We start from the raw sequence: 14,425 nt of genomic DNA, 5'->3' as shown, positions 1-14,425 counted from the left end.
CACAGGGGTTTTTAATCTAGAATGGTGGGAAAGGATACTTTCTCAGTTTAAAATATATGCTTCTGTATTATTTGAATTCTTTTTTATAATAAGCCTATACTAATTTAATAGAAATTTTAAAATATTTAAAAGGTAAATAAGACAAAACATAAAGTCATCATATCCCTCCATAGAAGCTTCCAGGACTTTCCATGGCTATGGTCTAACTCTTTAGCCTGATATACATACCAATATGACAACATGACCACTGCCTAACTCTTCAATCTTAATAAGCACCTCTCCTATATGATACTCAGGTCATACTATGCTACTCATAAGTCACACTGAAGCTTTTTGAATGTGCCAGGATAACTCAGACTTCTTTGCTTTTGCAAAGACTCTTCCTTCTACTTAAAATTCTCCTCCTCATCTTCCCTGCTGAGTAAATATTCATTCACCTCAAGTCCCTCCATAGGCAAAAACAACCTTAGGGGAAATATAACACACATTAAGCAGACAATCAAATGTTTACCTATACTTACTTGGAAATTTGCAGTGTCTCCCACGTGTTGAGCATGCTGTTGGATGCTTTCTATACATTAATTATTTGATTTAATTCTTAAATGATCTATTATTATTCCTGCTTTACAGATGTGGAAATCATCTCAGTAAAGTTAAGGAACTGCCCAAAGTCTCACCGGCTAGTAAATGTGACAGCCAAGATCTGAACTCAAGTGTGCTTGTCAATTCCGAGTTTTGAGAAGGGAGACTGGGACCAAGAGCAGGATTAACAGAGGCCTTGAAAGGATCTGACTGGATATAAGACAGGCAGACCAGTTTCCCATGGAGGTGGGGGAACAAGTATGGTGGGGTGGAAGGACTGGCCTAAATGGTAGGGTGGAGGGACAGGGAAAAGGGAAAAAAGGTTGATTCTGAGGAACAGTTTGATCATTCCAGGTCACAGTGTTCCTTTAACACTAAGCAGGGTTGAAAAAGAAGATAACATGGAGAAACTATAGACTCATATAAGCTAGGAAAATCGAAAGCAATATTTTCGGAAAGTTAGTTCGGCAACCCTGGGCTGCGTGAACTGCAGGGAAAGCAGGGCAGAGGACAAAAGAAAAGAACAGTGAGGAGCTGCTGCAAAAACCAACAGCCTCCCGTGTTTCTAACCTAAACTGGGATGGCAGCTTCAGAAATGAGGATGGGAAAGCAAATCTCATAGGCCTTACGAAAGATTCTGTTGGTGACAGAAATTACACTAAAGATGAAGGGGAGAGCGGAGAGCAAAAAGTGAAGACGACTGGTTCTAAGGTTTCCCCTCTGAAGGAAGTGAAGAATGCTGTAACTGACAGAAATGGGACGATAAGAGACAAGAGCTAATCTGCCGGGTGGACGTGCTAAGTGATGGCACACACAAAGAAGCTCCTGCTGTTGACAGGCCACATCTGATGCCTACGGGCTGAGAGGCCTCGTTTTTGGGGTGGCATCCTTATAAGCATAACTTATCTATAGTCATTCTTAACATGTCAGCAGCATGACACTCAGGCCACTTGTGTAAATGACAAAAGAGAATTTCTTTAGAAACATGCTGATTCCTTGCTTAGTGACCATAAACCACTGAGACACGTTTTCAAGGTTATCACACAGAATTCATCTCACTGTCTTAGAGTTACATTACGTAAGTCTTACTAAGACGTTTTAGCTCCTTCACCAACCCCTCTGTGTCTATTCATCATTTCTTTAAAAACAACTTTCTTTAAGTAAGGCTGGTCGCTAAGGAGAGAAGTTGTCTAGTTGCCTGCTTTTGCCCTGGATTTCAGGCTCAAGTCTCTTAAAAAAAAAAAAAAAAAAAAAATCACTCTTTCCCTGATCCTTCTCTGCTCTCACAAGCCTCCCTGTCTCATCTTTTCATCTGACTCCAACATTATTTACCACTTGCTGTCCTCAAAGAGGCCTGGCTTACTCTTACTATTCCCACATTATATTCAGTCTCTTTATTCTCATTTAAGAGGAATCAACCAGGTTTCCCCCAAGTTGCAGCGTGACCCAGAACATACCTTCTAAACAAGGTTAGCCCAGAATAAGCTAAGTCAAAGTTTGGCTATACGATGGGATAATAATGATGCTCTACCTGACTTACAGGGTGATTGTAACAACCTGTAATAATAACTTAACTTAATTATGGTAATACAATTTGGCATAAGATGCTAGAATTAGGTTAAAAAACAAAATCTGGTTCAAATCTCCTTTCAGGGAAAATGCACCCTACATCCCCACAGACCTGTGACAAGCCCAGAGGCTCTACAAGAAGCAAACCACAGAAGTGAACTGGGAGACTCAGTAGCCACTGTGGATTCATATCAAGTCCAGCAGTGCAATTCTTCCCATTCCAGAACTCAAGTCGACAAAACTTATTATCTTATGCATCTTTACAGTAGGTGTAAAAACACTAACGACAAGGAAATAAGCAGGATAAACATTCAACTTTAATTGCAAAGGAAAGGGTGACTATTTTTAGTACAATACTTACAGTGCAAAACTATTTACAATTCTGTGTAAATAGAATTCAGAAAATTTAATTTCAAATCCCAGTTAAATTGAAGCCAGGAAAAATACTAAGACAGGACCTGCAGTTCCAAATTATTCTTTTCGGGTGGTAAATAAAACGAGCTTTTTGTTTAACTAAAAATAAAGTTTCAAATAAGTAAGTATATCAGAAAAACAAAGTACCTGTGAGTTTGATTTTGGATAGTCGAGCCAAAATTCCTGGCAAATCATACACTTGTAGCTTCATCTCTTTCCACCGCTTTTCCTCTTTTGTCTCTTTCCGTACATCTATTGAGTCTTCAATTACTGAGGCTGGCTCTAGTTCTATCAATTCCTTTTCATTTGGCTTTCTGGACAAAGATAGGCTGGGCGGTGAAAGAGGTCTCATCTCATACATGTCTGCTTTGGCTTGACCTGAAGATGTTTTTTCAAGGAAAGGAGATGCTACTGGTTCTGGCTTGGGTTTTACTTGCTGGTTGTGGCTTCTGTTCAGCTGTGTGACATACTAAACAAAAAAGCACAAGTTACTATAAAACCAAGGCCCAAATGCTCTCAAACGGTTGTTTAGCAATCTCTTTAATCAGTTCAGCTTTTACATTATTTGAAAGCTTTTCCCACAGCTTTAATATCTGTTAATTATGGAAATCACTATACTAAGAGATATGGAGAATAAAATTTAGGCCTCAGTAATGGTTTTCAATTTCTGTAGTTTAGAAAAGCATAGAAATATACGTTCCTTGAAAGAAAAATACATTTACTTGTTATCCATCTCCTCTAGAATTTGCCCTGGAGGCTTAACATTCCAAATACAATAAAAAAGTTTTCAATAATTAAGAGCCCAGCCGGGCACAGTGGCTCATGACTGTAATCCGAGGATCCTTGGGCCCAGGAGTATGAGACCAGACTGAGCAACACAGGGAATGTCTCTACAAAAACAAAAAAAAAAATTAGTGGGTCATGGTGGCATATGCCCACAGTCCCAGCCACTTGGAGGCTGAGGCAGAAGGATTGTTTGAGTCTAGGAGATTGAGCTGTGATGGCATCATTGTACTCCAGCCTGAACGACACAGTGAGACCTTGTCTCACACACAAAAAAAGAAAGAGCCCAAGTCAACCTGTTGACCTTCCATGTTCTCAGGCAAACAGCATAGGGAGGGGCTCAGTGGTAGGGCATAATCCAGGGCTGAATGATTTTCTAGCACGGCAGGATGAAGACAGAACGTGGGCTGCAGAGTCAGACAGTCTCTACCACTTACTAGCAAAATTAATAACTACTACTACTATTTGTGAGGTACTTCACAGTTTTATATAATATATATCTCATTTAATCTTCTAAACAGTTGTCAAAGAAGATACATCATTATTAGTATCTCTCTCTCTTTCTCTCTCTTTAACTTACAGATAAGGAAACTAAGCCTCAGAAATAAATTGGCATATCAACAGCTAACAACCAGCTATAGGCAGGCCTGGGAGTGGAGCCACCTATGCTGATAACTATTTAAGAGCCTTTTCCATTACATTGCAAAGATGTGAAATTACATACATTAGTCTTAATAAAGAATTACAGACTCATGAATGAAGAGTTCTATTTACATAAAAAAGGGCATTACACATATTTGAATTTCTCCTCTGAATAGCCACCATTATCCTTGACCCCCCAACTTAAAAAGCCTGAACATTTCTGGAAATTTAAATTTCTTATCAACATATCGAGTTTTATTAAGATTTTAATTTAATTTTAAGTTTTAAGTTAAAGATGAGAGAAATGTAAAATAGGACTTTAAATTATAAGTTTGCTGTTCTTTCAGGCTGGCACTATGAGTTTTCAGCTACCATTCTGCCATTCTACGACCCTTTTTCTATCTGAGAAAATGCAAATGGCCTCGCTGGCAATTAACAGTAAGTTCCATATTGCCCACAAATTCACAGAGTCAACCTGGATTGATGTATGTTATCAATACCTATTATAAAATGCCGAGAAAATTATAAAAAGTGTCTAATTGTTTGAATTTACTCAGAAGTGCAATTGTTAAAAAAGACTTTTAAATGTACTGCTGATTTAAGAAAATGAGAGGGTTGGCCGGGCGCGGTGGCTCATGCCTGTAAGCCCAGCACTTTGGGAGGCTGAGGCGGATCACAAGGTCAGGAGATCGAGACCATCCTGGCTAACACAGTGAAACCCCGTCTCTAATAAAAATACAAAAAATTAACCGGGTGTAGTGACTGGTGCCTGTAGTCCCAGCTACTCGGGAGGCTGAGGCAGGAGAATGGCATGAACCTGGGAGGCGGAGCTTGCAGTGAGCCGAGACTGCGCCACTGCACTACAGCCTGGGCGACAGAGCGAGACTGTCTCAAAAAAAAAGAAAGAAAATGAGAGGGTCACACTTTTAAAGCAATTATTTCTCTATTACTGATGTAGTCACAGAACTCCAAAGAATTTTAAAAGATGTATCACAACAGTTCAGCTTTTCCCAATTTTGGCCAGGTTGAAATGTGCCACAAGTTTTCAGTCTTTCTCTAAACTTAATCAGTAAGTTCAGGATCATACTTTTAACCTCAAACACCAGAATTATTCTGTTTTCGGTTAAGAATAATCAAAACAAGAGATTTGGATAAATTTAAGGACACTAAATACAAGTTGTTTTCAAACAGTATTTCTTAAAACTTTTATTAAATAGGAATTTCTGAAATTCCCTCAACAGAGAAACACAAAGGCAGAAAGTAACAGTAAGAATGGTCTTCTAAACATACCATGCGTTTGAGGAAGCTAAAGTGCTGAAATGTAATCCACCGCTTATTGACATTCCTGAAAAGATGTAAGAACTTGTGAGGGGATTCCTGTATAGTTCTTCTTTTAAGATACCAGACACAGCCTCCTACCCAACCTATAAAAGAGAGAGAAGTGGAAGAAAGGTTAAATGATTCGTACTTCTTATTAAATGATGAGTACACCTCCCCAGAAGCAAAGCCAGCCACTACGGTAAGTGCTACACTGTGTGATGGGTCTGAGCTTTGAAATAATCTAATCCAGATTTGTGAATAAATGCAATTTACCAGCCCTACTCATTGTTCAAGTCAGTGTAAGCCTTCAGAAGGGCCAGGGAAAATTTTCATTTCAGGATCACTATGCTTTATCACATTTAATGCTGAAATGACCACGCTACAGATCTTTTCAAGAAAATATAAAATGATCCGTTCAGTCAATTTTTCAAAAGTAGAAAATAAAAAGCATTAATTTTTCTTAATAAATGACAATAAATTGAAATAGATGGATTTCAGGTTAACATTTTAACTACGCAGGGTAAGACAACACAAAGGAAGAAGAAACAGTTCCCGATAAAGTATGACTCTATCAGTCTAGTTAGGAATAAGCTATTTTTGTTGTATCTAAATTTGGCTTTTAGATTCTACTGAAACTTCTCTCAAGTATCAACAAATTCAATGCTTCTCTGCCTTGGTCCTCATCCTATTGAAGCCTCCGACAAGCCATACAACACTAGATTCTCCTGATGGCTTCCATGACACTAAGTGTTCCTGGTTCTCTGCATTCTATTTCTCAGTGGCAGATGGTGTCTATTCTTGCTATGTATGCCACCTTAAGGTAGTCATGTTCCCTCTTTCTGAACACTAAATATTGTCCCTGAGCAAATGTAATTATAGGATAATTTCTGATCTTCAAACCATTTCTAGAGTCATTGGGCCTATTTCCATCTCCTCTCTTGGTGTCTCTACATGGATGGATTGCAAAATGTCTGTAAGAGCGTTTTATGCTCAATCAATCTCTACTCTGTTCCCTATTGCACATAAAACCATTACTTATTTAAGACTTCAGGAACATCTTGAACTCTCCTGTTATCACCTAACAACCATCAAGTCCAATCTACTCTGAAATATAGGTCAGATCTGCCCACTTCTTTCCATTTTTACTGATCATCTTACATTTACCATCTTATATTTGGACTATGGTAATGACAGCAGCATTCAAGCCAGTCCTCCTGCCTTCAATACTTCCTTTCCTCTCTAATCCACGTTCCCAGAGGCAACAGTTTTCTTCCTGCGGCCCTGAATACATATTACTCACACAACCCACCAAAGCAACATTGCCCATGACCCTCCACTAAAAACACCACACATTTCACAATTTGCTCATGTTTCTATTGTTTCCTTGTTTGCATGCCACTCTCTGTCAAATTTTCTGTCTTTTTGAACTACTCTATCACTTTATGCCATGTTGTATGACACTTCTTCATGCAAATTGTTCCCATCATCTAATATTTTAGTTCCTTGATGGCAAGAATTCCCCTTTACTCACCACCTTTGTACAACAGCTAGCAGAGCACTTTTATATAATAAGGAAATAATGTTTGATGACTAGATAGCCCAAACAGCACACCTGGACTATGGGAAGGAGAACTATCACAACCCCAAGAAATACATCACAATTTTCTTAGACTGAGATAAATCACTTCTTCATTGAAATTACAGTCTCAAACCTGAGTTAACTGACATGCTTGTTTTCCATAAACATGAAAATGTGTTTGTCTTGGAACTACCTTGGAAAATAACTCTCAAGATTAAGTGGGTGGATTACCTGAGGTCAAGAGTTTGAGACCAGCCTGACCAACCTGGTGAAACCCCATCTCTACTAAATACAAAAAATTAGCCAGGCATGGTGGTGCATGCCTGTAATCCCAGCTATTTGGGAGGCCAAAGTGGGCGGATCACCTGAGGTCAGGAGTTCAAGATCATCCTGGCCAACATGGTGAAACCCCATCTCTACTAAAAATATAAAACTTAGCCAGCCGTGGTGGTGGGCACCTGTAATCCCAGCTATTCAGGAGGCTGAGGCAGGAGAATTGCTTGAACCCGGGAGGCGGAGGTTGCAGTGAGCCAAGATTGTCCCATTGCACTCCAGTCTGGACAACAAGAGTAAAACTCCATCTCAAAAAAAAAAAAAAAAAAAAAAAAAAGATTAAGTGGGTCAAATTGAGATTTTACAGAATGGTAGTAAGAAGAAAAAACAGTCAGGAAACTGACATTTCATTTAGTTGAAACACGTCACATTTCTATGAATCAATGCCCAGAAACTGAAAGACATTTCAACCTTGTGTAAACAAATTTAAGTTTGAAGATACACAAAGATTATACATTAAAATTCTGGAAGCATAACACCATATCTATTATTCACCATCAACACTGGCTCCTGATTTTAGGATGTTTAAAATTAGGTAAGGAGACAAGTAACTAAAAAATGCTGACATTTTTTATTTTTACTTTTTTATTTTTTGAGATAGAGTCTTACTCTGTCACCCAGGCTGGAGTGCAGTGGCACGATCTGGGCTCACTACAATCTCTGCCTCCTGGGTTCAAGCTATTCCCCTGCCTCAGCCTCCCAAGTAACTGGGATTACAGGCGCACACTATGCACTTGGCGAATTTTTTTTTTCTTTTTTTCTTTTTTTCTTTTTTTTTTTTTGTATTTTTAGTAGAGAGGGAATTTCACCATGTTGGCCAGGCTGGTCTTGAACTCCTGACCTCAAGTGGTCCACCTACCTTGGCCTCCCAGAGTTCTGGGATTACAGGCGTGAGCTACTGTGCCTAGTTTTTAAATGGCTATAAAATACTTAGAACTTTTAGAAGCAAAATCAGGCATGATACTACTCGATCACTAACACTGTCCCAGGTTACCTTCTCTGCCACCTCGTCCCACCATGCTGCTTCCTCATCAAGCTCTCTTAGCAATCTTCCAAGTGGATCACAGGAAGTTATACAGGCCACTTACTAGCAGAGTTTTTGGCAATTATGTTCACAGCTTCAGGGAGTAAGCTGTTCATTAATTCCTTCCATACCACCACTGCAAAGACTGATGCAGCAACAAACCATGTGGGCCATATACAGCCCACCATTGGAACTGGGGAATTCATAGTAGTCAAGCAGAATTGACCTACAGCTGACAATATAGAATGGAAAGGCAGAAAAACAGCTAATCTGAAGGATGCATACTGGAAAAACCTACATACAGAGGAAATATTTCAAGTACTAGAAAAGGATGAGTTCTCTGAGAATGAGTGCCCAGGATCAGGATCAAAGAAAATTCACAGTCAGGGATGGTAGAAGGTAACAAAGAAGTGATTCAAAAAAGAATCACGGGACTTTAAAAAACAACAACTTTTCATTATAGAAAATCACAGCCATGTGTAAAAGCAGAAGAGTACCATGAGCCCCCATTACTTATCCCCAAGCTTCATCAATTACCAAACCCTAGCCAATCCCGTTTCATCTATTCTACCTCTCCACTTTACAAACCAATCAGGACCTTTGAGATCACCTACTTCAATTACATCATTTTACAGATGAGTAAACTCAATTCCAGAAAAGTCAAATGAATTGCCCTGGGATCACACAGACCAGAAGAGAGCCATAAAATAACATTATGAAAAAGAAGAATGCAATTTCATGGAGTCACAGTGTCAACATCACCAGATGGTACAGAGAGTTTGTGTGTGGTTGGTGACAACTGAAAAAAGTTTCCGGGATGTGATCAAAAGGCAGTCCCTGGCTTCTCTTATCTGGCCTCTAATATGCACTACCAGCATCGCATTCCTCACACAACCATTAGTTAATCATCTAAGATACTGGGGGCAAGACAATTCCCAACGTCCTCTTTCATATCTCCATGGGGACAAATTGCATCCATCCACAAATAACTATTAGGAGCAAACAATGTACATTAAGTAATGTTCTGGGTACTGGAAACAGAGGTAAACCAGAGATGGACACTGTCCCTGCCATCACAAGGTTTATATTCTAGTTAGGAAAAACAAATAATAAACTAGTATATAAATAAACAAGTATAGACTGTGCTAACCATAATGAAAGAAATAAATGGAATGATGTGAACAGAAAGAGGTAGGGGGCCCTAGTTTATATAGGGTGGTCCCTATAAAGGCCTCTCTGAAAAGGTGACATTTGAGATGAGACATTACCAAGAGTCAAGGAAGAACATTATAGCTCCAATATACATTTGTCACTAGTTCCTTCGAGTGAAAGGTTATTCAAGACCACTCTGGCGGTACAAAGACAAAAGTCTCAGGGGGACTACAGCCCGCTGTCTGCAACTGTCATTATCATCACCGTTGTCATCATGATCCTTTATATTGGAACAAGGCTTCTGAGTGGAAAGCAAAGTACTTCCTTGTCATTGCAAGCCAGTGGCTAGAAGCTGAGGATCTGATAAGGAGGACTGCGGAACCCCAAGGTTCTACTCTGCCCTCTCCTCCAGCTTCCGCTATCTGAAAACCGAAAGAAGCACTAAGACGCCGCTCTTCCGCAGAAGCCGGATGGAAGAGGCGGTGTGGACCACCAAAGTCACAGTGCAAGACTGGACCCTAGTTCCGTAGCCTCTTCGCTCCAAGCTACTCCAGAGGTCAGTTCCCCCACCACACCGGTGGCCGGCCAACCTCGCCAAGGGCTCCCCAAGGTTGCAGCCAGACGGAACCACGGCCTCGCACGTGGCAATAAGAGAAGAATTTCCCCCAAGGTCGTGCCCAAGGCAGGTACAGTACCTGCCAGGAGGCGTGAGGAGAGAGTGTGAGGAGATGCGGCCATAATTCACGAGTCTGGCCGCTCCCCGGGATTCCCGTGTCCTCTCTCCTCACGGGCTGCCGGGCGCCGCCATCTTCCTTCCCCGCCCCCCTGTGGGAGTAGTTCCGGGCCGTCACTTCCGGCCGGCGGGCTCCGGGAGGAGGGCGTGGTGGCCGTAGGTGATCGCAACGTACACGCTGGAGTGTGGCGGGCTGACGGGTCTGAGACCTGAAGGACCCGGGAACCGCAAAGCACGGTGTGCCTCCGTTGTCCTGAAGAAAAAGCCGCGCGCAGACGACTGGCCGGCCCGCGCTCGCAGCTCCCAGACGTTGACAGGCATCCTCGGGTGACCGGGTGAGGTGGGCAGGGCTGGGCTGCAGAGTCCTTGCGGGCAATTTAAAGTTGCAGCGGCCGAGCGCTGTGGCTCACGCCTGCAATCCCTAAGGAGGCCGAGGCGGGAGGATCGCTTGAGCCTGGGACCTCGAGACCAGCCTGGGCAACAAAGCGAGACCCCACCTCTACAAAAAATGTAAAAATTAGCCGAGTGTGGTGGCGCGAGCCTGTGGTCTCAGCTACTCAGGAGGCTGAGGCGGGAGGATCGCTTGAGCCAGGAAGGTAGAGGCTGCAGTGATTGCGCCACTGCACTGCAGCCTCGGCGACACAGTGAGACCCTGTCTCCAACAATAAATTTTAAAACAAAAATAAAGTTACAGTTAGGACACTTCCAGGTGACAGGAGCATCATGAGGAAATGGTTCTCATGGCGATGCTTCCACCTCCACATCTGATCAGTTACACTTTACCATAGTCTCTATCAAATGGGAGCCCAGATGAACTCCGGGTTACTTGTTTCTGAGCCACACTAAAGGAACTGAATCATCCAGATGTTTCCAGATGAAGAAGGTGCATGTAGAGGTTCAGATTTGGTGCTCTGGAGTGAAATCCGTATTTTCTGCCCTTGTGACCTTGCTTGAGCGAGTTACCTAAGTCCTCTGGACCTCAGTTATGTAGCAATACAATGGGGTAATAATAGCACATCTTTTATAAATGGTTGAGATAATTAGATAAATGTGTGTCATGGGTAGTCAGGCACCTACTAGGTACAGGCACTAATAGATTGTTACCTGTGTTATCATAAGTGTTGTGATTACCGGGGCAGATCTCAGCATCCCCCAGCCCCTCAATCTTCTTTTCAGATTGGGGTTCCACAAGTAAAGGTAGATTGAAGAAAAGTTTCCACTTTTGAAAAAGAAGAGAAAAATAGGTAATTGGGTTCTAAAAAGGCAATTTCTTTCTGTGTTTTCAATAATGAGAGGATAGCGGTTTTGGTTCACCTCAACTAACATTGCTAGGCACAGGGAACGCTGAAGAGATTAAGACACCCCCCGCCCCCTCCCCGATTCTGTAGGAGCTTACACTAGACCAATGAGGGGACAAGACGTTGTCGATTGTTACTACCAGTGTGATAGGGGTAGTATGCAAAGTGCTGCGGAAACGCTAATGTGGTAACATTTCTGTGAGGTTGGTTTAAGGAAGGCTTCAGAGATTTAAACTTGGTGCTCTGGAATGAATAGTAGGATTTTCACAGCATACAAGAAGGGAAAGGACATTCCGTAAAGAGGAAAATAGCATTAAGTACGGTGTTAACAGTTTTTGAACTCTTTATAATTTTCCATGTGCTTTTATAAACACTTGTTGTTTAAACCTAGAGCAAAAGTTATCCTAAGTCTGGCACATTAAGGCCCAAGAGTTTTAAGTAATCTGCTCACCTAGCTGTCGAGTGCCGGAACAAAGACCTGAGTCCCTGAAACCTGTGAGAATGTTATATTTTCACCATGCCATAAGGCCTTACTCACCTAAGCATCTTGAAGAGTCATAGCTTCTGTGATTTATACAACAGTGTTTTCACCTTGGCTGCCTATCAGAATCAAATGTAGGACTTTAAAAAATTATAGATGTCTAAGCCACCTCTAGACCTATTGAATCTGAAGAGGTGTATGATAGATGTAGAGAGACCTGTAATTTTCTCTTTAAAGCACCGCTGGTGATAATGATACACAGAACTGAGAATACTGGATTCCAGCTTTTACTTCACAACACAACCATGTCTAAAAGGTTGATTAACATAAATGTTATATTTCACTAACTCCCAAGTTCTCTAGGCTTATGATAGACAAGGGGTTTAATAGACATGCACCTTCTTGACCAACAGATTTTTCCTTTGTTTTAAATTTTTTTCCAAAAATGGGGGCAAGGTAAGACCAAGTACACAAATGAATGCTTAGGTTTTTATTTATTTGTAGAAATTAGAGGCCGGGTGCGGTGGCTCACGCCTGTAATCCCAGCACTTTGGGAGGCCAAGGTGGGCAGATCACCTGAGATCAAGGGTTCGAGACCATCCTGGCCAACATGGTGAAACCCCATCTCTACTGAAAATACAAAACTTAGCCGGCTATGGTGGTGGGTCCCTGTAATCCCGGCTACTCTGGAGGCTGAGGCAGGAGAATTGCTTGAACCTGGGAGGCGGAGGTTGCAGTGAGCTGAGATTGCGCCCCTGCAATCCAACCTGGGAGACAAAGCAAGACTCCGTCTCACAAAAAAAAAGAAATTAGAGTAAATGTTTTATGGAAGAAATGTCTGAGAGATAACACATTCTGGCTTTACTGGCCAAGAAATGCACTTATCTATCTACTATTTGTAATATAGTTAGCCTAGGCCATCATACTCTCGAAAAAAGTAATCCTTTGGAGATACTTCTGGAATGAAGAGGGTTCCATGGCCATATACATTGACTTGGCCATGAGTAGCGGCAAGGAAAGCAAGGAAAGCTGAAAATAGAATTGCAATGATTACCTTAGGCCAGTCACAATTCATCACTGTGGACCTAGCCATATTGCTGTCTCAAATCAAATTAACATTAAACCAAGGAAGAAGTGGGGAATAGATTTTGGATAAGTAACTGAAAGAGTATCACAACTATTTGACCCACAGTTTTCCACACATTTTGAACACAACCCATTTTATAAAATACCATTAAAACAGGAAATAGGACTTTTAGAGATAGGCCTCAGAAATCTATATAGCTCCCTACCTTTTCATTTCTAGATTTGTAAACCCAGGTCCAGAGAGGTTAAGTGATTTACTCTGTAATAAAACATTGACTCTAGACATCCAAGTCAGCATTTTTTCCATTTCATTATATTGTCTTTTTTTTTTGTCCCTCAGTCTCCCTGTAGCATCTTCGTTAATGAAATAGTGTAGGACTCCACAATTAGATATAGTATTTATTTGACTTTGCATTTCACATTTCAAGCAAAATATGTTTCATAGGCTATGTTCAGTATCACTTGTGGAAAGAGATATAAGTAATCAAAAGCATTATTTTTTAACCAAAATATTAAATAGATGTAAATAATTGAAAGCATTATTTTTAGCTAACAGCATTATATGTATTATTGCATAATTACAGAAAGTTGAGTTATATCATTCAATTGTGTGTTAATATGGTCATTACCACTTATGTTTTTTCCTTTTTTTTTTTTTTTTTTTTTTTGAGACAGAGTCTCACTCTGTCACCCATGTGGGAGTGCAGTGGTGTGATCATAGCTCACTGCAGTCTCAACCTTCCAGTCTCAATTAACCCTCCTGTTTCAGCCTCAGAAGTAACTGGGACTATAAGCACATACCAGCATGCCTGGCTAAGTTTTAAATTTTTTGCAGAGACAGGGGTCTCACTGTGTTGCCCAGGCTGATCTTGAACTCCTGGGCTTAAGCAATTCTTCTGCCTCAGCCTTTCAAAGTGCTGTGATTATAGGCGTGAGCCACTATGCTCATCCTGCTTATATATTTTTAAATAGTATTCGTAAAGCTTTGTAACTTGTCTCTTAAAATTAATATTTCAGAAGCCTGAGAACCTAGAAAATGGAAACTAACTTATACTCTCATCCCATTTTGTCCTGTAGGTTGGCTGCTCCTTTGCTTTCAAATAAGATTTCTTCTCAGAAAGTCTACATGTACTGAATAAAATCTGCAGTTTATACAATATCACATGACTTCAGAGTAAATCCTAACTTTGTCAAAGCCTCGCTGAATTTCCCACAATAGATAAAGACCCAGCTTTCCCTAGGAGCTAAAGGGAGAAAAAAATCCCAACCTAGTGTGCAGGGTGTAACCAGTTGACACAGAACTGTGTATTTGAAAACAAAATAGATTTCAAAACCTAAGGGGAGGCAAATGATTTGAGTAGATTTTCTCCCAAGCAGACTTACAAATGCCAAGAAGCACAAGGGAAAAAAAACCTTAGCATCATTAGTC

General features: G+C 40.9%; 1 protein-coding gene and 1 long non-coding RNA gene across 3 annotated transcripts in view; one reads left to right on the top strand and one right to left on the bottom strand.

Annotated features, from left to right (window-relative positions):
- The window catches only part of LOC105473529 (cytochrome c oxidase assembly factor heme A:farnesyltransferase COX10), a 140,621-nt gene extending 130,381 nt beyond the window's left edge, over nt 1–10,240 (bottom strand). For both annotated transcript variants that reach the window (XM_011727344.2, XM_011727347.2), the window contains exons 1-3: nt 10,094–10,240; nt 5,281–5,414; nt 2,713–3,034 (exon numbers count right to left, since the gene is read on the bottom strand). In XM_011727344.2, the coding sequence (XP_011725646.2) occupies nt 2,713–3,034; nt 5,281–5,414; nt 10,094–10,136 (499 nt within the window). In that variant the 5' untranslated portion in view covers nt 10,137–10,240. The remainder of the gene's footprint in view (nt 1–2,712; nt 3,035–5,280; nt 5,415–10,093) is intronic.
- LOC105473528 (uncharacterized) lies at nt 10,226–14,155 on the top strand. The gene is made up of 2 exons (XR_982282.2): nt 10,226–10,466; nt 14,074–14,155. It is a non-coding gene; the product is annotated as an uncharacterized lncRNA (long non-coding RNA).
- Nucleotides 14,156–14,425: the final 270 nt, after the last annotated feature.

This window comes from Macaca nemestrina, chromosome 17 (genome assembly GCF_043159975.1).
Source record: "Macaca nemestrina isolate mMacNem1 chromosome 17, mMacNem.hap1, whole genome shotgun sequence".
In the NCBI taxonomy this organism is placed as follows: Eukaryota; Metazoa; Chordata; class Mammalia; order Primates; family Cercopithecidae; genus Macaca; species Macaca nemestrina.
The sequence above is the reverse complement of the archived record's forward strand: the minus strand, read 5'-3'. Positions and strand labels throughout refer to the sequence as shown.